Source organism: Mobula birostris, chromosome 26 (genome assembly GCF_030028105.1).
Source record: "Mobula birostris isolate sMobBir1 chromosome 26, sMobBir1.hap1, whole genome shotgun sequence".
NCBI classification, from domain to species: Eukaryota; Metazoa; Chordata; class Chondrichthyes; order Myliobatiformes; family Myliobatidae; genus Mobula; species Mobula birostris.
Window position 1 is genome coordinate 29471064 of NC_092395.1, and position 25366 is coordinate 29496429.

Genomic DNA, 25366 nt, shown 5'->3' on the forward strand with positions numbered 1-25366 from the left:
GAACACTGGGGGCAATGCTGTTCTCCATGTACAGAAGTAAATAAATTGTGATTGAGGAATGAGGGTGAATTTTCAGAGTCCAGTTAAGCAGTGATGACAATAAGCTGGTTCAGCTTGGTGACATAACATAAGTTAGTGCACTGCACCTCTGCTGATAAACCTGCTGACAAATGGAAGCCAGAATTCATAAGCACTGGCTGTAGATATAACAAGTCTCTCTCATAAACAATATGTAACTAGTGATAATTATAAATATTTAGATTAATTTGGCAAAATAAATTGGTGTTTATCTCTTCTGTTAATGAGTTAAAAGATTACTTCACAACATTAAGTCAGAATAGCCACCAAAGCAACAAGCACTTGGCATATCACTGCCATATATGATTCAAATTAAACTCGATTCTTATGAATGAAATATCTATCAGTCCAACCCAGATTAGTGTAATTGCTGCTGACTCTCTGAACGTTAATTATCCCTTCGAACAAAGAATTCTGTACATCTGATTGAGGACAGGCAAGGTTTTAGGCTGCGAAAAGCTCTTCCACAAAAGTCTAATTGTTTTGTGAGGTTCTGGGTTCCTGCCAGGAAAACATTTCCACACTACTAGGTTCTTCAGTAAACATTCCCAGGGGATGGTAAGAAGAGAATTGGCATTCGCCCCCAGGCACAATGACAACTTTCTATTGCTAAAGCAAAAACAACAGAGTAATTTACTAGCATTCTTCAGGAAAAAGGGGGAAACAGAGAAAGAGATGAAAGTGTGCGTGTGTTAGAGGTAGAAAGAGTGAAAGAACAAGATTTGTATCCCAACTTCAAAATCCTGTACTCAAAAATGAAAAACCAAGTTACCTAAGTAGTTTGTGGATCTCATTTTTTTTAGTTCCAGATTAACAGCATCTACATCCTTTGTGTCTCTGCTGATCTCTGATGAGTAATGGAGATAAATTGTTGCTGAGACAGAAGTGGAGATAAATTGTTGCTCAGACAGAGAAGCAATTAAAATTTTCGTGTTGTTTCTATGCCAAATTGTTTGAAAGTTTACCCATTATAGACCAATGAATGATAACTACATTGGTTATAAGTTTAAATAACTCCCGAATACAGCAGCATTTATTAGCTGCTACAAACATAAACATTCTGTAGCAGGATCTCACTACTCACCCAACTACAAGTGCTTTGTGAGCTAGTGAGTAAGAGTTCATTTGCATGAATAAATCTCATCCACAGTTTACTGGAGGGAAATGTTACGGATTCTTATAATACAAATGCCAGGGGCAACAGGAAGTGGTTTAAACTGCGAGAGTTGACTTGAATTGGTACAAGTGTTCCTACGGACAGGGAAATCGATCAGTGGAGAGTCATTATAAACTGAAACATGAAAGGAAAATGCAGAAAACTAGAGGTGAAATAATTCTTTACATTAATTTTATGGGATATTGGTGTTATTGACAAGGTATTTCATATTCGTTCCTAATTGCCCTTGAGGAGGTGGCAGAGTGCCACTTTCTTGAACTGCTGCAATCCTTCTGACGTAGAGTTGTTATTAAGGAGTTCCAGTAATGCTGAACACACGGCCACATTTTTCCAATGTTGTTCGAGAACTGGTGGGGGTATTCTTACAACAGTCAAGGCTACAAATCAGAGTAACTCATTGCTGAGTTATCATGAAGGACAGACTTTTTAAAATCAACGTTAGGTAACTTGGGAATAGTGTATATTTGTTGATATTAGAAGCACACTCATCGAAGTTACTGTATTATCATCATCAAAGATAATGATAGAAAGAAATGGGTCAGAGATTGGAGCTGGGAAGTTAAAGATGATGAAAAATTGGATCACCCCTGAACCAAGGGCCAATTCTGGTACACCTTGTGGCACTTTATAGATTCCATTGCACTGTTTAACTGAAACACGTTGTTTCTTTCATACTCAAGTAAATTTTGAAAATAGAAACAAAACTGTTATTTGGATTTTTAAAGTAGCCAGGGAGCTCACATCAAAGTGCACAAGGTTGTTTATGAGTGCATACTAACATTAATTTACATATTCCAGCTGAACGTCTTGTTCTTTTTACTCATTCCAGTGTAAGCAGCCTTTGGTAGCATTACAGAGGTTACAGACATTTTCCTTTGGAATGTCACTAAAATAAATTCAAATGAATCTTGAATAAAAATTTGGGGTGTTCAGATACTTTGAAAGCCTTTCACAACTAGTTGTTTACTGTGTGCCTTTTGTTCTGTGCAATTATTTGATTTGTAGGTATGCCTATTAATTTTAGTCTGAGCAATGTGGTAATTTACTATGCTTGAAAGCAATCAGGACAGTCTATGTAGTTCCTGACATAAAGAATAGTGGTTAAAGACTACCTGATAATCCAGTGACATCTCAGTACCTTTGCCAAGTTTTGATTTAAAGAAGAAATGGATGCGGTTATGCAAATAGTTTTCATTTGAGTTGGGAAAAAGCCAGAATTTTATCAACTACATTTAGAAACTTTTAGTAATAAAACTCGCCCTGTGATCTGCTGGTTGTAACAAACTGTCTCAGAACAGCTACTAAGACTGTTGCTTTGTCATATTTGATTGTGAGCAGAGTGCTTAAATTATATAATAAAATTGCTTTGAAACACCGACACTTCCTAAAGAGATGCTGTCCCAGCTGAAATTGCTGACTGCCCACTACCTTTTGGAATAAAATATTGTCAATACAATGCAGATAAAATGTTCTTAACAAGGAAGAAAAATTAACACATCTGTCACATTCAGTGCAAACCACGACAATTGTCTTATTTTCTACCAAAGTTTTGAAACTTGGGCTCAGTTTATCAGATGCAATGCATCTAGGATTTTGTACAGCTCTTGGGATAGTGCTTGACCTATCATAAGATGGCCAGATGGATCTGCCAGCTCTTTGTTTAATTTGCTTTCTTTTGTGAGCCTGCAAAAATTATTCCAATTGGTTGAGCTAACCACGGTGATAGTTCCTCTCTCCATGCCATGATGCTATTGTAGAGAGGACAGAAAAGCTGTAAAGTTTTTCATTCTTTTCTACAAGATGACTACTTAGAAAGAGAAAAGAAAAAACGGTGAGGTGTAAGGACTCCTTTCTTATTTGAGGGTTTGCACTGGTAAGCAAAGAAAGAACTTGCATTTAGCAACTCCCTTTCATGTCCTCAAGGCATCCCAGTGCAATGAATGGCCAATTAATTATTTTTCTGTTGTGTAAGAAAATGTAACAGCAAACCTCTGCACAGCAAGGCCTCTGAAATAAATAACCAACTAATTGGTTTGTACTGATTATAGGTAAATGCTGCATGTGACATGTTCAAAATTCAAAGTAAAATTTATTCTCAGAGTACATACATGTCACTACATACAACCCTGAGAATCTTTTTCTGTGGGCATACTTAACAAATCTATCTTCTTTCAGCTATCCATCCTATAGGATGCTAATGGTTCCTTTCAGTCAGTTAGTGGGGTACCCCACTCCTCAGAAAGGAACAGTGTGTGCGTAACAAAGCTACAGAACAGTAACTGTAAACAGGATCAATGAACAACAAACTATGCAAATGCAAATGTAATTAAATAGCAATAAATAAGGAGAGCATGAAATAACAAGATAAAAAGTCCTTAAAGTGAGACCATCAGTTGTGGGAAAATCAGAAATAGAATGAGTGTAGCTATTCCCTTTTGTTCAAGAGTCTGATGGTTGCGGGGTCGTAACTGTTCTTGAACCTGGTGGTACACGTCCCAAGGCTCTTGTACCTTCTTCCTGATGGCAGCAGCGAGAGAAGAGCATAGCCTGGGTGGTGAGGATACTTGATGATGGATGCCGCTTTTCTACGGCAGAATTTCAAGTAGACGTGCTCAATGGTTGGGAGGATTTACTGGACTGAATCTACGACCTTTTGTAAGATTTTCCGCTGAAAGGCATGTGTTGGCACTCATGCTGTATCAGTGGGTCCAGGGGGGTTTCTTCACCCTCTGTCTTCCTGCTTCTGTGATTTTGGTTCAAACCTCTGATACCACAACAGAGTCAATGTCAGATGAAAGGGTCCACTACTCTTAGCCACTGACCTGGATCTGAGTAAGCTGTGATGTGGTTACAAAGGCCTCTTCCTTTCTGGAGAAATATGAGCAAAACTGCTGGTGTTAACTGGTATTACTCTATCTAATACATTACTCTATATTTCTGTGCATTTTAAGTTGCTGTTGGCTAGTTGTCACAGTTTTCCTGATGGCCTTCCAGTGCTGAAATCCACGTAGTTATGAAAGCTAAAGATGCCAAGATGAGGCCAGTCTCAGGATGGAGGAGCAACACCTCATATTCTATCCGGGTAGCCTCCAACCTGACATGAACATTGAGTTCATTAACTTCCAGTAATTTCTCCCCCTTCCCCCTTCTGTCTTTTCCAATTCCTCAGTCTGAATCCCCTCTTACCCCTCTCTTCTCCTCATCTGCCTATCACCTTCCTCTGGCACTAGTCCCCCTTTCATTTCTCCCATGGTCCACCTCCCTCTCCCATCAGATTCCTTCTTCAGCCCTTTACCTTTTCCACCTATCACCTTCCAGCTTCTCACTTCATCCCTCCTCCCGTACACATTTACCTTCCCCCTCACCTGGTTTCATCTATCATCTTCTAGCTTGTACTCCTTCTCCTCCCCACTTTTTTTTATCCTAGCTTTTTCACAGTCCTGACGAAGGGCCTTGGCCCAAAATGTTGACTCAACTTTTTATTCATTTCCATTGATGCTGCCTGACTTGCTGAATTCCTCCAGCAGTTTGTGTGTGTCATTGAAGCTATAGTCATTCCATATCAGTTAGGATGGAGAATCCATATATACCGGTACCTTGGTAGCAGCTGCAAGGGGGCTAAGGCAATGATTGGTTAATTTAGTGTTTTCAAAAAAAAAGTCTGTGTTCTTAAATAATTTTAAGTGTATTTTAAAATAATTTTTAGGAATGTATAGGCAGGTTTGAAAGTTCTGGCTAGGCCCCGTGAAGGTGACTTGGTCAAAACTTCTGCTAAATGAAAACCAACTGAAATAATATGCCCAAAGTCTGAAATAACAACAACAGAAAATGCTGGAGACACACAGCAGGCCAGACAGCATCTGTGGAAAGAGAAACAGAGTTAATATTTCAGGTGAATGACCTCTCGCCAGGCTTTTTCCAGCACTTGTGGCACTGGCTTTATCTGGTGCCAGGTAGTGGGATCACTTTGCAAAGGTTATGCCAATGAGCATGGAGCAGGCTCTGGAATACGTATTCTTGGTGGAGGAACCGCATAAACTAAATATAAACTTTCCTGGGTGGTCACCAGCAGACATAAAATATTGCGACTGATCGTGTATTTTGGGGCCGAAAGGGACTCCAAGACAAATGCTATCCTGGGATGGATCTTGGTAGATTTGGACAAACCTGACCAATCACACACAGCTAGTTGTCCTAATCCAACACAAAATTAGTCTACGTTACCAGGTCAAATCCTGATAGGCCTAGAATGTCATTTATTTTTGAAAATTTGGAATGAATCATGTGAAAGTTGACTGAATCACTGTGAATGAAGTTGCTTCATGAGATATCATGGCTGGAACACTAAAAATGGTAGCGACTCAAGGAAATCTGTAGATTGTGGTGAACTGTTTGGAAGGCAGGTGCAATGGGCTTGGAAAAGGACAATCTTTTCTTCTGATAATAATTTAAAGATTGTGTTGACAATGATGGAAATCTGGACAACACAGATTTGTGGGCTTCCCAGAAAACAGAAAGATCTCTTGAATAACAGCCAGAAACATCTTCTACGTAAATGACCTACTTTGATGTAAAATAAGCTGTAAAATAAGATAAAAGATATAGTAATGCGAGCATTCCTCTATATCTCATAGGGGAGGCAAAGTACCTTGTGTCATGATCGGCTCTTCTGTGCATAGCTACTATATTGCAACCAATCTGTCAACAGTGATATCAATTCAGATGTGAGAATGCCACTGCTGAGTCAATATACATGTTAGACAATGTTAATAAAAAGAAAGCTATATTGGGTGGCTTATTGAATTCAATGCTGGGTAGCTGCTGCTAGCCGTAATGTGGACTCTGGTATACCTTCATAATCTATTCTGTTTTCCCTTCTTTCACTGATCTGCACTTTACGTTTAGGTAATGTCATCTGCAAACAAATCCAATAGGATATACAGTAAAGAAATTCAACACATACTCGAGCAGTCCATTGTGCATTTTTGCTTCACTCAAGCCTCCTCCTGTCTTTCTTCATCTAAGTGTATGTGTAACCCCACTAATTCATTTTTCCTCATGCTTCTCCAGCCCGCCCTGTATTATTCATCTCCATCGCTCCCTGTGGTACTGATCTCACCAACATTCTCCCGTTCTAGGTAACAAGGACACGTCAGTATGCTGTTTCTAGATTTCAGTTTGACATTTAATGCTCTTGTCTAACAGGTACTGGTGAACAAACTCCCACTCCTTGGTCTAACAACACCACTGTGCATCTGGGTGCTGGACTTCCTGAGATTGCCAGGATGCACAACAGCTCCTCCTTCCCCATCATTCTCAACATGGATGCTGCCCCCCCCCCCCCCCGGGCTGTGTGCTGAGCCCATTACTTTACACTCTGCTCACACATGACTGCAGAGCCAAACACCCGAGCAATTACATTGTAAAGTTCGCCGATGACTCATCACCAACAACAATGAGATGACCTGCAAAGAGGAGGTGGAAGAGCTCAAGGCCTAGTGCCAGGCAAATAGCCTCTTTCTTAATGTCAATAAGACAAAGGAAATGCTTATCGACTTCAGGAGGCTTGCATCACCCACACCCCGCTTTACAGCAGTGGAAGCGGTAAGCAGTTTCAAACTCCTGGGAGTGCATATCTCACACAACTTCTAATTGTCCCAGAACACATCCTACACAGTCAAGAAAGCTCATCAACACCTCTACTTTTTGAGGAGGCTGAAGAAGGCTGGAGATTGCACATCCGTACTCACATCATTCTACAGATGTGCAAGAGAGAGCATCTTGACAAGCTGCATCACTGCCTGATACGGAAACCACACTGCAGCAGACAAGAAGTCTCTACGGCGGGTAGTCAAAACTGCCCAACGCATCACCAGCACCAGCCTACCCACCATCAAGAACAAATACGTATACAGAAAGGTACCAGGAAGGAACCATGAAGGATCCCACACACCCTCCTCATGGACTATTTTGTCCCTCTCCCATTGAGGAAGAGGCTATGTAGCATCCACATCAGAACCAGCAGACTCTTCCCCAAGCATTAAGGCCACTCATCACCTTCACCCACTACTTTATTATTCCTGTCAGGCACCTTATGTACAGCCCAGTGTCACTTTATGGACCTATCATCAGTCTATGGATACAAGCTATTTTATATTTATTTTGTCTTCTTCTTCTTCTTCTTATTACTACTACTACTACTACTGTGTTTGTTAACTTTTGTGAGTTTTTTTTCTCCTGCATCAGATCCAAACAATTATTTTGTCCCCGACACTTGTGTACAGAAAATGACATGAAACAATCTTGAATCTTTACGTATATTTAGTTTCCTCTGAACTCCACTTCAGATTTCTTGGCATCTACCTGATACCAACTTTAGCTCACAATCCGAATCATTATTATATTCCTATTATACTTTTGTCCTCGTGCAAACATTCTCTCTAAAATCACTTTTCTGAAATTCTTTATAATTTTAAATACATGCATTAGGTCCTTGCTCCCCTTGTTTTCTCAGGTTGTTCACTGTTTCTAGATATGTAGAGATGTGCACTTTTGCTATCATTCTTATGAATCTTTTTTGCATCCATTCCAGTTTTTAAAAAATTCATAATATGGTGAACAAAGCAGTTGAAGTTACTCTAAATCTGGACTAACTAGGTTTCAATGGAGATTTAGCATAGCTTTAATATTTCTTAATTTTCTCCACCTAGAAATAAACCAGGGTATCTTATTTAGACCATAAGACATGGGAGCAGAATTAGGCCATTTAGCCCATCGAGTCTGCTCTGCCATTCAATCATGGCTGATCCATTTTCCCCCTCCTCAGCCCCACCTCTCCAGCCTCTTCCCGTACCCTTTGATGCCATGTCCAATCAAGAACCTATCAAACTCTGCCTTATATACGCCCAACGACCTGGCCTCCACAGCTACATGTGGCAACGAAATCTATAAATTCACCACCCTCTGGCTAAAGAAATGTCTCTGCATCTCTGTTTTAAATGGACCGCCCCTATATCCTGAGGCTGTGCCTTCTCGTCCTAGACTCCCCCACCATGGGAAACATCCTTCCCACATCTACTCTGTCTAGGCCTTTCAACATTTGAAAGGTTTCAGTGAGAGTCCCCTCCCCCCGCCCATCCTTCTAAGTTCCAGTGAATACAGACCCAGAGCCATCAAACATTCCAACATTCCTCATATAATAACCCTTTCATTCCTGGAATCATCCTAGTGAACCTCCTCTGAACCCTCCCCAATGCCAACACATCTTTTCTTAGATGAGGAGTCCAGAACTGTTCACAATACTCAAGATGAGGCCCCATCAGTGCCCTATAAAGCCTCAGCATCATATCCCTGCTCTTGTATTCTAAACTTCTTGAAATAAATCCTAACATTGCATTTGTCTTCCTCACCACCGTCTCTACCTGCAAGTTAACCTTTAGGGTGTTCTGCACAAGAACTCCCAAGTCCCTTTGCATCTCAGAGTTTCGGATTTCTCCCCATTTAGAAAATAGTCTGCACAGTTATTTCTTCCACCAAGGTGCATCACTATGCATTTTCCAACATTGTATTTCATTTGCCGCTTTCTTGTCCATTCTCCTAATCTAAGTCCTTCTGCAGTTGACCTGTTTCTTCAACACTACTGCCCCTTCACCAACCTTCATATCATCTGCAAACTTGGGAACAAAGCCATCTATTTGATCATCTAAATCATTGATATACACCCTAAGAAGAAGTGGTCCCAACACCGACTCCTGCGGATTTCCTTCTGCACTGCCTTGTTAATCTGTTATGTAACTTTCTGCAGCTGTTACATTTTTTGGATGATTCCGGGAACGAAGGGGTTAACATATGAGGTGTGTTTGTCAGCTTTGGGCCTGTACTTACTGGAATTTAGAAGAATGCATGGGGATCTCATTGAAACCTACTGAATGTTGAAACGATTATATAGGGTGGATGTGGAGAGGATGTTTCCTATGGTGGGGGTATCCAGAACTAGAGGGCGCCGCCTCAAAACTGAGGGGCGACCTTTTAGAACAGAGGTAAGGAGGAATTTTTTTAGCCAGAGATTAGTGAATCCGTGGAATGCTCTGCCACAGACTGCAGTGGAGGCCAAATCTGTGGGTATATTTAAGATGGAAATTGATCGTTTCTTGATTGGTCAGAGCATCTAAGGGTATGGTGAGAAGGCAGTTGTATGGGGTTGAGTGGGATCTGGGATCAGCAATGATGGAATTGCAGAGCAGACTCAATAGGCTGAATGGCCTAACTCTGTTCCTATGTCTTATGGTCTTGTTTGTACTCCAAGATCTATTTGGTCTTCTACCCCATCTGGAGTTCCACTTACTATGTAATAAGTAACTTCCTGGTTCTCCTGACAAAATCTGCTACCTTGCCATTATCTTTGTTGACTTCATTTGCAAAGTATTTTCAATTTCTGCATGTTTAATAATTTCTTCCTCTCATTTTTTTTCAGTTTTCCTCATTCTTGACAATCCTGCAGTTTAGTGCCCAAACGCAAACTTACAGACTGTTTTTGATTCTGGAGTTTAAACGATTATTGTAAAACGTGAGCAGTATGTTGAATGTCATGAGCTATCTTTTTCCTCTTTTGTGCAGTTAACCCGTTCTCCCATGTTCTGGTGTCTATCAAGACAACCAGCAATACATTCAGTGACTTGCATTCTTGGATATTATTCAGTTGTCTATCATGCACCCTCGCCCCTTTGTTATCCTTTGTATTATCCTCTCTAGCTCTTCACGGCCCTTCTAATCACAACCAGTCCTTTTCATTAAATTCAGTGCGAACAATTCTCCAATTTCTTAGTTCATTTTTGCGTTTGCAAGTGCCTTTTATTTCTTAGTCCTTTCATATTCTCTCTGACCATGTGATCTATCTTTGCCTCTATCCTTTATCTCAGTTGGCCCTCTGATGTCTTTAAACATGCGTGGATTCCAGTGGGTATTTAATTTATTCTTCCTTTTTACCAGGATATTTATCTTGCAGCCTAATAATCACTATCTTAAAAGCTTCCCAACATGGTTTCTACAATGCTGTTTACTCTAAAGGCCCATTCTATTTTAAATTATATTCTCAGTCCCTCAAAAAGACCCATTTATTAATTTGGTTTTAATCATATTACTACCATCTTTTATCATTTTGCAGCCTTTTATCATATTGCTATTACCTACAATAGCAACCATATAATAAAAACTTTTAAGTTGACAGACAGTACGTTATTAGATTTTCCTCTACTTTTACCTCTATGTACTTCAGTGTATTCTCCATTAATAGATTTAACAGAAAGTCCTTCCTTGTTGAGCTTTTTAGGTTAGCAAGCAGACCATTATTATCACAGAAACTCTGTTCACTTATCTGTTATGTCTCAGGGTAGTTGAAATTTCCCAATCTATTTTTTAAAATCAATGTCCCTTATTTATCTGTGACAACCAACCGATCAGAACGAGTTGGACCAATATAAGTGTGAGCACTCGGCAGAAACAACACTCAATTACTCACTGATGATGTCACCTCGTTTGCAATCTAATCCCCAGGCTCGGTGAACAGCCCTGCAAACAAGCAGCCAACCTACCAATCTTCTCTTTCACTTCCTTCACCTCTCTTCAACCATTAGCAGTTTGATGCCATGGTTCCTAAAACCATACGACCATGTCCATCAGAGTGATTGATCTTTGATCACTATCTGTAGATTATACTTAATGTGTCCTTTATAGATGTGTTCTATTATATTAACAGTACCATTAGTTGCTTCTTCCCTCTCATTCTTTTCTCCCTGCCATGTGTAATTCTCAGTACAGACTCTTTCTACAGTCATGCCTCTGTAGTTCCTCCTCTCAGTGCAAGTTTACCTTCAGGATTTGCAGAACACCTTTGTTCAGTTTGCAAGTGTGACTGTGAACTTCCAGCTGCCTGCCACTTTAATCCTCCAACCCATTCCCACTCTGACCTTGCTTTGGACTGCTACACTGTTTCAACAAACCTTACTTTGGCTTAAGGTGAAGTCAAGGACAGCAGCTCATCTTCATGTATGTATACATGAAGCTTATACATGTATGACATGTATAGGAAGCAGGGAGTAAATAAGGTGCTTGAGGAGTTTAAGAAGTGCAAGAAAATACTTAAGAAAGAAATCAGGAGGGCTAAAGGAAGACATGAGGTTGCCTTGGCAGTCAAAGTGAAGGATAATCCAAAGAACTTTTACAGGTATATTAAAAGCGAAAGGATTGTAAGGGATAAAATTGGTCCTCTTGAAGATCACAGTGGTCAGCTATGTGCGGAACCAAAGGAAATGGGGGAGATCTTAAATAGGTTTTTTGCGTCTGTATTTACTAAGGAAACTGGCATGAAGTCTGTGGAATTAAGGGAATCAAGTAGTGAGATCATGGAAACTGTACAGATCGAAAAGGAGGAGGTCCTTGCTGTCTTGAGGAAAATTAAAGTGGATAAATCCCTGGGACCTGACAGGATGTTCCCTCGGACCTTGAAGGAGACTAGTGTTGAAATTGCGGGGGCCCATGCAGAAATATTTAAAATGTCGCTGTCTACAGGTGAGGTGCCGGAGGATTGGAGAGTGGCTTATGTTGTTCCGTTGTTTAAAAAAGGATCGAAAAGTAATCTGGGAAATTATAGGCCAGTAAGTTTAACGTCGGTAGTAGGTAAGTTATTGGAGGGAGTACTAAGAGACAGAATCTACAAGCATTTGGATAGACAGGGACTTATTAGGGAGAGTCAACATGGCTTTGTGTGTGGTAGGTCATGTTTGACCAATCTATTGGAGTTTTTTGAGGAGGTTACCAGGAAAGTGGATGAAGGGAAGGCAGTGGATATTGTCTACATGGACTTCAGTAAGGCCTTTGACAAGGTCCCGCATGGGAGGTTAGTTAGGAAAATTCAGTCGCTAGGTATACATGGAGAGGTGGTAAATTGGATTAGACATTGGCTCAATGGAAGAAGCCAAAGAGTGGTAGTAGAGAATTGCTTCTCCGAGTGGAGGCTTGTGACTAGTGGTGTGCCACAGGGATCAGTGCTGGGTCCATTGTTATTTGTCATCTATATCAATGATCTGGATGATAATGTGGTCAATTGGATCGGCAAATTTGCGGATGATACAAAGATTGGAGGTGTAGTGAACAGTGAGGAAGGTTTTCAGAGCCTGCAGAGGGACTTGGATCAGCTGGAAAAATGGGCTGAAGAATGGCAGATGGAGTTTAATACAGACAAGTGTGAGGTATTGCACGTTGGAAGGACAAACCAAGGTAGAACATACAGGGTTAATGGTAAGGCACTGAGGAGGGCAGTGGAACAGAGGGATCAGGGAATACAGATACAAAATTCCCTAGAAGTGACGTCACAGGTAGATAGGGTCGTAAAGAGAGCTTTTGGTACATTGGCCTTTATTAGTCAAAGTATTGAGTATAAGAGCTGGAATATTATGATGAGGTTGTATAAGGCATTGGTAAGGCCGGATCTGGGGTATTGTGTTCAGTTTTGGTCACCAAATTACAGGAAGGATATAAATAAGGTTGAAAGAGTGCAGAGAAGGTTTACAAGGATGTTGCTGGGACTTGAGAAACTCAGTTACAGAGAAAGGTTGAATAGGTTAGGACTTTATTCCCTGGAGCATAGAAGAATGAGGGGAGATTTGATAGAGGTATATAAAATTATGATGGGTATAGATAGAGTGAATGCAAGCAGGCTTTTTCCACTGAGGCAAGGGGAGAAAAAAACCAGAGGACATGGGTTAAGGGTGAGGGGGGAAAAGTTTAAAGGGAACATTAGGGGGGGCTTCTTCACACAGAGAGTGGTGGGAGTATGGAATGAGCTGCCAGACGAGGTGGTAAATGTGGGTACTTTTTTAACATTTAAAAATAAATTGGACAGATACATGGATGGGAGGTGTATGGAGGGATATAGTCCGTGTGCAGGTCAGTGGGACTAGGCAGAAAATGGTTCAGCACAGCCAAGAAGGGCCAAAAGGCCTGTTTCTGTGCTGTAGTTTCTATGGTTTCTGACATGATGTCTTGTCTTCCATCACCTATTTCTTTGGCAAGGAAACCTCCCCCTCCCCCCATCCCATGAAGACCCCTTCTTACATTTCCAACAGTGCTCTGGGACAGCCTTTTTTGGCCTGTTGCCCACTCTTTTTCATTTCCAATTGCCACACAATGTCAACTGCCTCAATGTGCTCAGCCTGTACAAACACACAGCATTCCATTCACTTCACACCAATCCCAACCTCGTCATCAAACCCTCAGGTAAGGGTGGTGCTGTTGTAGTCTGGACGTCTGAATTCTGCCTTGCAGACGCCAGTCGACAGCTCTCGAATACCTGCTTGTACCTACCCCTGGACTAGAATCCTACAAATGCACACCTGTCTCCCACACTGTCACAGATCAGTTGATCTCCCCTTTTGTCTCCAACCTTATAGTGCCTTCACTCTTCACTTCCTACTTCTATCTGATACCCAAGACCACAAACCTGATGTCCTGGTAGGTCCATTGATCTAGCCTGCTCTTGCTGTACTGCCAACTTACCTCCTCATATGTTGACTCTATCCTATCCATTTTCCAGTTTCTTCCCACCTATGTCTGAGAACGTCTTGTATGCCCCGTACCATTTTGACAACTTCCATTTTCCTGGCCCCCCACCTACTCTTCCTCACCATAGATCTTCAGTCTTTATACACCTCCATCCCCCATAAGGAAGATTTTAGTGCCCTCTGTGTCTTTCTGCAACAAAGATCCAATCAGTGCCCCTTCACCAGCACTCTTGTCCACTTGACAAATTGGAGGTGTAGTAGACAGCAAGGAAGATTATCAAAGTTTGGACCAGCTGGAAAGATGGGCTGAAAAATGGCAGATAGAATTTACTGTGGACAAATGTGAAGTGTTGCACTATGGGAGGACCAAGCAGGGTAGAACTTACATAGTGAACATTCAGGCTCTGAGGAATGCAGTAGAACAGAAGGATCTGTGAATACAGATTAAACCCTTCAAAGTGGCTTCACGGCTAGATGGAATTGTAAAGAGAACCTTGGGCACATTGGTCCTTCGTAAGTCGAAGTATTGAGTACAGGAGTTGGAATGTCATATTGAAGTCATATAAGATGTTGGTGAGGCCTAATTTGGAGTAGTGTACGCAGTTCTGGTCACCTACCTACAGAAAAGATATCAATAAGGTTGAAAGAGTGCAGAGGAATTACAAAGATGTTGCCAGGACCTGAGTTATAGGGAAATGTTGAAATAGATTAGGACTTTATTCCCTAGAGCAAAGGAGAATGAGGGGAGGATGCTGTCCAAGTTGCATGCCATCTTGGACAATGTCTGCCATCCACTACATAATGTACTGGGTGGGCACAGGAGTACATTCAGCCAGAGACTCATTCCACCAAGATGCAACACTGAGCGTCATAGGAAGTCATTCCTGCCTGTGGCCATCAAACTTTACAACTCCTCCCTTGGAGGGTCAGACACCCCGAGCCAATAGGCCGGTCCTGGACTTATTTCCTGGCATAATTTACATATTACTATTTAATTATTTATGGTTTTATATTGCTATATTTATACTCTATTCTTGGTTAGGGCAACTGTATTGAAAATCAATTTTCCTCGGGATCAATAAAGTATGACTATGACTATGACTATTTGACAGCGGTATACAAAATTCTGAGGGATATAGATAGGATAATGTGGGCAGGCTTTTTCCACTGAGGTTGGGTCATGGGTGAAAGGTGAAAAGTGAAAAGTTTGAGGGGAATGTGTGGGGAATCTTCTTCTCTCAGAAGGTGGTGAGAGTGTGGAATGTGCTGCCAGTGTAAGTGGTGCATGCAAACTCAATTTCAACATTTAAGAGAAATTTAGATACGTACATGGATGGGAGGGTTGTGGAGTGCTATGGTCCAAGATGATGGGACTAGGCAGATTAGTTCAGCACAGACTAAATGGGCCAAAAGGCCTGTTTCTGTGCTGTAGTGTTCTGTGATTCTATGACAGAAGTTATTCATAATCTGAACAATTTTCCTTTCACTTCGTCTCCAAGATGTAGCCATGGGCACTCACATAGGCCCCACCAATGCCAGTGATTTTGTTGGATTCCTGGAACAGTCCTTATTCCCTGAACCTGCGCAGAACTCATCAATTTTATCACCTTTGCTGCCAGCTTCCACCCAGCTCTCAAAATTACTTGGACCACTTTCGTTCTCTCTATCCAAGTCTCAGGAAACAAACTTTTTATTCTGGCATCTTCCCATTCCTTCTTACTCCAGAAGAAGAGTCTCAGCCTGAAACATTGACTGATTATTTATGTCCATAGACATTGCCTGACCTGCTAAGTTCCTCAGTGTTCTGTGTGTGTTGCTTTGGATTTCCAGCATCTGCCGACGTTCTCATGTTTGTGACCAACCCATATTGATACGCACTACGTATAAATCCACACAGCTTACTCTATACCTCTTCATGCCCTGTAAGAATTCTACCTCTTTCTCCCAGTTTCTCCATCACCATAGCATCTGCTTTCCATTCCAGGACACTTGTTATGACCTCTTCTTTCAGTAAATGTGGCTTCCATTCCACAGTGGAGATGTAGCCCTCTCTTGTATTTCCTCTGTTATCTGGACTTCTGCTCCTACCTTTGCTCTCCTGAAGCAGAACAGAGATAAGAGTTCACCTAGTCCTGACCTTTCACCCTACTAGCCTCTACATCCTTCGCCTTTTCCTCCAGCTTCACCCTGCTCTTCACTTCTCCCTCAGTGGTTCCTATTTCCGCCTTCTTTATTTATCAGATTCCAATGGTTCTAGCCTTTGCTTCTTCAACCTACCTTGATCCACCTATCACCGAACAGCCCCCGCTACACCTGCCTTTATATGACCTTTCTTCCCTCCCCTCTCCCAGTTCTGATGCAGGGTCTCAACCCAAAACGTCAACAATTCCTTCTCCCTACAGATGCTGCTTGATTGCATCGCTTGAGTTCCTCCAGTAGTTTGGTTTTCAATCTAGATTCCAGCAGATGAGGTCTCTTATGTCTCCCTTTCTTTTCTTCATCCTTTCCACTTGAATTTAACTTAAAATATGCTTCCTTTCCTCACATCTTATTTGATTGTGATTCAAACTGACTGATCTGATATGTTCAGCCTTTTATTTCTCCACTGATGCTGCCCGACCTGCTGAGTATCACCAGTATTTTCTGTTTATATTTCATATGTCCACCATCTGCAGCTTTAGGTTATTTTCAGGGTCTCTGTTTAATTTTAGACAGTGTGTGTGTTTGCTGTACAGAGAGTTTAACTCCTTTTTTTCATAAGATTTCACTTCACTTTATGGTTAACCAAGTTAATGGTTTCCTGGTAGCCAAACATTTTAATTCCCATTCCTGTTCTGACAAGTCAGTCCATGGCCACGATCAGGCCACCCTCAGGGTGCAGCAGCAACACCTTACATTCCATCTGGGTAGCCTCCAACCTGACAGCATGAATATCGATCCTTCATTCCGGTAAAAAAAATTCCTCCCCTTCCTTTTCGCCACTCTGGCCTCTTACCTCCCCCGGGACCACTCTCGAGCCCTTTACCTTTCTTACCCATCTGGCTCCGCTTACCACCTTCGGGCTATCCTCCTTCCCCTCCCCCCAGCTTTTTATTCTGGTGTCTTCCTCGTTCCTTTGCAGTCCTGAAACGTCAACTGTTTATTCATTTCTATGGATGCTGCCTGACCTGCTGAGTTCCTCCAGCATTTTGCGCATGTGGCTTCAATTTCCAGTATCTGATGATCTTCTCTTGTTTTAAAACTATTAGCTGCCTTGCCATCAATGTCCTCTTGTGCTTTTTTTTTCATATGGTCTCTTATCCTAATTTGTTTACTTTAGGTTGCATATGTTTCTTGTAGTTTCCTCACCGTCATTTTAATAGCTTAAAGAATTTGCCATGTGTATTAAGCCATTAAATTACATCTGGATTTAAAAATTCTCATCCTTAGTCTCAAACTCTGCATAGTCTCCCTGTTACCTTACTCTGTAAACTTATCCTTTCCTATACTCCTTTGAAATATTTCCATTTGCACACTTCCACACGTCCCACTTCAGTTACCTGCCAACATCTTACGTTCTAAACTTGCCCCATTAAATGTTACCTCCCTATTAAATATTACTGCCCCTCCTCACCTCCTTCCATCTGTAAAACACTCTGTAACATGTCCTTTTTATCATCAGTTCTAATATACATTCAGAGTTTTAGTCAATCGATAACACAAATGTGCATGTTTTACTGTGTTCGGGTGATACACGAGTATCGTTGTTCTAACTTCACATTACACTAACAGGTGGCATCCGTGCATTTACTCTGATACAGGCAAGAGATGAAGAAAGAAAACCGTGAACAATTTTCACTCCCATTATTGAATTGCTGCTGTAGAGAAGAGAAACAGAAATGGTCTATGTGTCAAATTCCTTCAGATCTCCTTGCAACAATGCTTGATAAGTCTGTCCCTGCAAATTTGCAGACCACGGACTCTTGTAGTTCTTTGGAGCAGAACTGAACTTTGGTGCTTTGTGGTATAGCCTCAGCTCAGTCTGCCAACTCTGAATTCATGTATCATCACTTAGTATACACAATCAGACATCAGTTCTGAAATAATGATGCTTACACGCAGTGCTGATTGTTGTAACACAGGAACCTATAAAAAAAATGAGTCTTTGTCCGAAAATTGTAAGAGACCTCACTCCAGTCTGCCAATTGAACTAAGCAAGAAGATGCTGAATTTACGAGAAAAGAATCCCCCACTTCCAATAGAATAAATTTCTCCTATTTTAACATAACCTACACTGCAAGTTAATAAGCAGGCTGACTGCCATCATTTCTACCTCCTCACTCCATCTACCACAAACTCTATAGTCTCCTCAGCACATTTTCATTTGCTCTATGTTTGTGTGTGGTTCAAGAAATACAGAATGTCTGATCTGAAATGAGGGATGTCGCCCAGAAGAACAAACAACACATCCCTACTACCATCACTGGCAGAGAAGCGAACTAACTATAATGCATAGGAATGAATATTGGTGGAAATGAACCAAAATAATCATAACCTGTTATACACTTTGGTTGTCCACCCCCGTTAATCCATTCCAGTTGCAGCTCTCCAGCCTACAGACACAGGATGGAACTCGCAGTTCTCAAGAGTTACAGGCCCGAGCCCAGTAGGCCGTGGACAGTGAGTTCTCAGGTAAATATGCAATTGTCACTGATATTGAGAAGAAGAAACATTTGACCTGAGCTGACATACACTAATCTTCTCAGCAAAGAGAATAAAAATACAGCTGTACTATACCTATTTGTTCCATGGTACATTTTACAATCAATCCCATATCCACAGACTGCCCCAAGAAGGGAACAACAAAAATGTCTCCAAGCAAACTTACCTGTTTCACCTTTCACTTTGTGTAACACAAAGTTTTACAAAGAAATTAGTATCAGTGAAAATGAGCTTTTAAATAATTACCAGGCCATTTGAAGAATAATTTTTAATGTTTTTTTTCCTTATTCATTTCTGAGATGTGGATGCTGCTGGCAGTGCTGGCATTTATGATCAATTCCTGATTGTCACTTAACTAGGAAGGTAGTTTAGAGTCAAACGTGCTGGTGGTGTGGAGTCACATCTTTCTCTGAAGGATGTAAGCGAACCAGTTGAACTTCAGTGACAATCTGGTAGCTTTATTGCTACTGAGACTTATTTTTCTTAATTTTATGATTTCTTTATTCTTCTCTTAATAATTACTTTATTCCTCTCCAGAAATTTATACACTTGGTTCACTACGTTGCAACTTGAAAACAATATTCTCTTTTGGACCCAATTTGTGGTAAAGTTGCTTTAATCATTCTGCTTCTGAAATCTCCTTCCCAGGTGTGATGATTCCTCATGAGTACACTTCTTGCTATGTCATACTATGGTGTTGCTGCTCATGTTGACATTATTCTCACTGCCTTCTCCCTTTTCCTTTTCATTGACAACAATAAATCATCACCCTTTATATCTTCTTTCCTGCCATAATATTATTGTATCCACCATCTCAGTGAAGTCTTGGTTTGGATTTACAGTTGAAATTAGCAACCCTATGGACTGTAAAGGAACGAAATGGTCTGAATGTGCTTTATCATGGAAGCCAATGACAACTTTTATCCCCTTACCTGAAACTAGGCTGGAAACGATGAGTGGCAATACCAGCATCTGCAGCATCCTCATTAGCAGCTCCCCAGGGAAAGAGAAATATTTAATCTCACGATAGGACAACTTGTAGGGGCGGAGGGTAAAACCCAGAATTATACCTGTCAAAAAGCAATGGTAACCTGTTTCAATCCAATACATTAACATTACATTAGAATATTTCAAATGCATTTTACTGGGTCACTCTCTGCCCCAATGATTTAAAATTTATCTTCAACAAATACAGGTAAGGTAAGAAGCATAACAATCTGCAAATTACCTTTAATCCAGTATTGGAACAAAACCAAAGGCATAAATAGGAACAGAAAGGAAAAGAGAGCTTAGGGGGTAAGAAAATTAAAAGATCACTGTGGGAAACTTCAGCTGATTATCGTTTGTTACCATTCGTAAAGTGTGGTTCTTGAAAGCCTCAAAAGTTTCCGAAACACATTATGGTGGTTGTCCAGAGCTGTAACTCCATGAGCTGAATCTGGATTGTGGCTTGAAATGTCAGAGTGTGTCCTATTTCACCAACTCTTTCCCAGTAGGTATTAATGGTTGGATTAATAGAATAACTTTCTTTAATTTCCAGTAATTTCTGCTCAATAATTGCTTTTCATTTTTTTTCAAAAATGCTACTGTATTTTTCAAAACCTTTAATGAAGCAGAGTTTACATTATTCAAAGCAATCTGCCAAAAAATTTTCAATATATATCTGGCAATAAATCTGCTGAAATGTTTTAACTGCATCCCTTAGACTTTAGAAAACAAATTAAGTTGCTGTACAGGTATTTGAAGAACGAAAGACCAGGATAGAAACTGCCTTTGGTAGCTTGCCCTAGGCATACTGCTAAGCATACAATAAGCATTGTTTGTGTGTTTTAATTTGCTTCTGAAATCTGTTCCCATGACTAATCTCTTGATCTTTCCTTCCCATAATCCACTTCTTACTTTGAAGTTCCCTCTCCTGGCTCTTGATATTCTCCCTGGCCTCTTGCCTCTTAAGACTCCTGATTATTGTACTCCTATCCTCCATTTTTACTGCAGTCATCTCCTCCAGATTGCTAGTTCTCAGCCATCCTCCAGTCCTAATCCTCCTCTTGCCTCCACTATAGAGCTTTGATCCTCTGTAATCTCCATCCCCAACTTCAGCCCTTTTTCCTTGACCCCGATCCATTTTCAGTAATCCACTCCTAATTCAAGCATTTTAATTCATTGCATGCTAGTTTGCGAAGTTGGGATAGCTTCATGTAATATGATTTTCAAAGAAAGCTTTTGATCCTTTTCTCTGACTCCTATTGTGCCATCTAAATTGGATGGAGTTACTTCCTTTTGGTGCAAGGTTGAGGTTAAAGGGAAAGGAAACTACAAGTGACATGAGGATTTTTTTTTAATGTAGCATGCGGTTGGAATCTGAAATGACTGCTGATGTGAAGGCAGAAGTTCCACTGTAGCCTTCAAGAAGGAATGGGATATGTATGTATTGGGGAAAATTTGTAAGACTATGGAGAAAGGGCTAGTAGAGGGAACTACAGTTGCTCTAATAGATGTGATGGACTAAATAGCTTCATTCTGTGCTGTAACCATTGCATGATCCTCATTCCTGATCTCCAGTCCTCGCAACTAGACTCCTGACTAGACTTCCACCATCCTCTCCCACTCCTAATGCTCTCTCATACTACTAACCCCAGGTTTCCTCTCTGACCTCTAATCTCTCCTCTTGCCTTTACTCCTGACCTTTGATCTTCTGTGGCGTCTCCATCCTTTTGACCAAGATCCCTAGACTCAGTTCTTGAATCAGTGCTACCTGTCCCAACCTCCTCCACATCCAAAGCTTGTAAATCAGCGTGTACCAGTTTCTCTCCCCAAGCATCTTGATGTCAAATGATTTTTGAAAGGTAAGTTATATTTATTCATTTGAATTTTAAAAGCAATAGTATATCATGGCTCTTAAAAATGCTTAGTAAGGAGTTGATTTTCCTCAGGAAAATGGACAGTTCATTACTTTGCCAGGTTAGAAGCATTACCATGCTGCCATAAAATGGAAGACCCTTTAACTTCTCTCAGTCAATGAGCAAGGCTTTTGTAAGTAAGAACACAGATACAAAAAGTCACTGTTGGTGGGGAAAGCCTGTGCCCTGCTGGCACCCTATTGTGCACAGCCCTGGTTACTGAGAAAAGAAAAGCAGCTGAATTTCTTGTGACGAAGCATATAGGATGGTTTGTGGGTAGAAGGTTAATGTGGTGGTATCAGATAAAATGCTGAATAGATCAACACTGAAAATGAGCAAAGATTATATAGATAGGTCAAAGTTACATGACAGCTCCTGAATTTCCGTTGGAATTATTTACTGAGTGATTTGCAAGGTATCTTTTGTAAATTATATGTTGTTGGATATGGTTACATACATCTACTCATGAACATGAAGGATGGCAATGCAGGCAAAAGCCAATTTACTAGATCAAGGACAGCTTTTATATATTGAAAAGCACGATAAACCTCCCTTTATACTTTTCACTGAAAACTTTCTGATCTGGCCAAACCTGGTCAATCCATGCCTCACAGATCAAGTAAGACTCAATGAGAATAAAATGTAAAGTTCCCTTTTTAATCCTACGTCATACACTGTCAGATAAACAGCACTGCTCCCTCATCTCTCAATGACAAGGTGTCAGGTTTCAAATGGCACAAATACCGATTAAGGTTATTCACAAAGTCTCATCTGGTCAATCTTTGAATGGGAATTAAAGAATGTTCTACATTAGTATACCAATCTCCCATTATAGACTCAGAAGGAGATCAGTAGATATGACCAAAGTGCTAAATCTCAATTGTCATGCAGATTCTTTGGGAATTTTCCAACCAAACCTTTGGCAGGAGGATTGCCGTGGAATCTCTTTATACATGGACCAAAATGAAACACAAGGTTGTGTATTCCAAGTCCATATTTGCAGCTTGCAATTTACAATTTTAAAGGGTGCGTAGGCATAGAGGGTAATGGGTATACATGAACAGAAGTCCATCAAAGTGGCAGGATATGGCAATAGGAAATCATATGTAAATTTAGCATTCAGAAGTAGATGTATGCTGTTCAAGAACTAGGAAGTCATGCTGATCTAAAGCCCAAATATTGCATTTAACTCTGATCATTTAACCTTAAGAAGAGTGTGAAGGTCCTTGGAAAAGAAAGATTAACTAGAACTTTAAGGGATGAGGAATTTCAGCTACATTGTTTAATTGGAGAATTTGGGATTATGATTTGTGGAGCAAAGGAAGAGTGGATATTCTGTAGAAATGTGTTCGATTATGATAGGTTAAACAGAGATAAGTTGTTTCCATGAAGAGAATCCTCAAGGCTGGAGATACAGGTTTAAAATTCTGGGTGAAAGAAACAAAAGATGACATCAGGGAATTCTTTCTCAGAGAGTAGTTTTGCTCTGGAAGTTCCTTGCTGAAGGAATGGCGGAAACATAATCAGCAAGTGCCTCCAAATGGAAACGAATGGATATGAGGGAAAATCATTCAAAAGCCTGTGGAGGAAGGGTGGGGATTGCAGCTAGTATTCTGGAAGCTCACACTGGGATTCAATGATTCTAATTCCAAGATATTTTAGGCTACTTGATCTATACTGCATGCATTAGTTGTAGTTTAAAGTCTAAAATATTTAATATGGGAAAATCAAACAAAAAAAATCTGGAAAGGTGGTCTATTAATGGTAAGTTTGGCCATTTTAAGGGCAAGTCAAGGAAATATCTGTGGAATATTATCCGTGGTAAAACAATGGTTTGCATTAACAGAAAGATGGAGTACAATGCACAGCTTTGTGCAAGAAAATTAGATGCCTTTGGAGGCCACAGATCTGAACAAAACATGCCAAATATCAGAAATTTCAATTACAAAGCTCAGTTTGGAATCACAATTTGTAATCTTTGGATCTTCATCTTGGTAATACAAACATGCTTTGTAGTTGTACTTAAGGTTAAAGGGGCATCGACACTTAATGGCTCAAAATTCCTTTGAGCTGGGATGGTGTGTTAGTGGATTACAACTGGTGCTGAGAAACATGGAACCAATCTATTGGCCATTGAAGTTGTAGAAACATGCTGTTATGTATCACATGGACTGTTGGCTGTATTTAATACTTATGTTATTTTAAATTGCTCTTAATAAACACTGGTCAAAATTGTTTACCACCCAAGGACACTCACTTCTTTTTCATCTATTGTTTAAGCAACTTGTATCCGAAGGCCTTTGTTCCGTAATATTTACGTACCCCGTTCCTGTGTATCTGATTTTCTTACCCAGTATGACCGCAAAGATAGTTAAAACGACAAATGCGTTTCTCTTAAGAAAGCTCTGGACGCTTTGCCGGCTGATGTTGCTTAGGCTTTTCTTAGCTCGACCAGCTCGCTTCCGCAGCGCTTTTTGGAACTGCACCACCCGACTGTCGGCGGTGCTCCGCTTGGCCGAGTCTTCATTCAGAAAAAGACTGTTGACGTTCGTCTGCCGTTCGCTCATTCTCAAACTCCGCGCCTGGTCCAACCAGTACGAGTCGTGGGAAACTTTGGAGAGAACAGAGGGAAACGAGGGTGAAATCAAGTCTGCCGAAAGTAAAAGTGTAATTTAGTCTGGACGGGGAGAGGTGGGTTTCAACACACCGCCATTACAGAATGATCAGAAGGGTCTTTCAGAGCAAGTTGTAACCAGCTGCGATGAAATTTTTGACCTTCCTGTTCCCTGTAAAAATTACATATGGTGGGGCGTTACAGTAGGAAGCGAAACATTAAAGTTCCTTGGCACTAGCACAATTTAAAACCCTTCATTCCGCGAATAAACTAATCTCTAATATTTTACAAGGTTTTTCTTATTGCCCAGAATTAACCTACTGATTTGCTTTCAATTCTTTGCTAAACACGTTTAATGCATTGCAGTTTAGAAGTGCAATCAAGGGGGGTTAGATTTCAACAGTTTGTCAAATGAATCGCGGATTACACCGAGTAGGGGCAAAGGCTGGATCGAGTTTAAACTACTCGCAAAACGACAGAGTCAAAATGGGCGCAAGTTTTTATTTATAGTTCATACCTAATCACTGGAGTTATTGTAAGCTGTTAAAGAGTGACCATCGATAATTTAAAAAAAATAACGCACGGAATAAAATCCGCCGTCCTACCCGAGCCAAGCAAATGAAACCAAATCCGGCAGATTGTGGAAAGTGAAACTTCGCACTTGCAGCACACGAACAGGCGTCATTTTTTTAAAAGAGCAGTGTTGGCAATAATGTTTGAATCTTTTAAACCTATTGTTGTGAAAATAAATTTTGGACATAACGCTTAAATATAAGTGTCACTAGTACAGATTCGTCATATATAGTGTATGTATAAAATAAAACTACAAATTACTGTTGGTTGTAACAGCGAATCAATGCTGACCAAGTTAATACTCATCATTTTGACAAAGGAGTTAAACCCATGTGAAATATTAAAACCTTTCATACGTGGACCAAAATGAGAGCTCAGAGTTGTGTACTTCAAGACTGTTGCTGCAGCTTTCATTATCCTGTTCAACTCCCCCCAATTGTATACTCTTAGTTTTCATGTCCTAAAGCAAAATACTGGTGATGTTCGGAATTTAAAACAAAAATGATGGAATTGTTTAGCAGGTTAGACAGCACCTATGGAGAGAGGAGCAAATTTAACATTTCAGATCGAAGACCTTCCATCAAAGCTAAGGAAAGTTTAAAAATGAAACAAGTGTAATTTTGCAGAGTGTATGGACTGAGAACGTACGACAGGATAGAGACGAGAAGATAGGGAATGTCCCGATGTCGTTGAAAATGGGCGGTAAAGGTTGCACAATATCAAGACTATCTCTGGGGGAGGTGTAAGCAGGAGAGGATGAAGGAAA

At 40.6% G+C, this 25366-nt stretch overlaps 1 protein-coding gene across 12 annotated transcripts in view; it reads right to left on the reverse strand.

Moving 5' to 3' along the window:
* The window catches only part of slc1a6 (solute carrier family 1 member 6), a 173740-nt gene that overhangs the window by 60202 nt on the left and 88172 nt on the right, over positions 1 to 25366 (reverse strand). For 7 of the 12 annotated variants that reach the window (XM_072244204.1, XM_072244199.1, XM_072244202.1 and 4 more), the window contains 2 exons: positions 23764 to 24024; positions 19446 to 19583 (listed from right to left, as the gene is read on the reverse strand). In XM_072244204.1, the coding sequence (XP_072100305.1) occupies positions 19446 to 19583; positions 23764 to 23980 (355 nt within the window). In that variant the 5' untranslated portion in view covers positions 23981 to 24024. The other 5 variants (XM_072244205.1, XM_072244208.1, XM_072244207.1 and 2 more) reach the window with 5 other exon arrangements.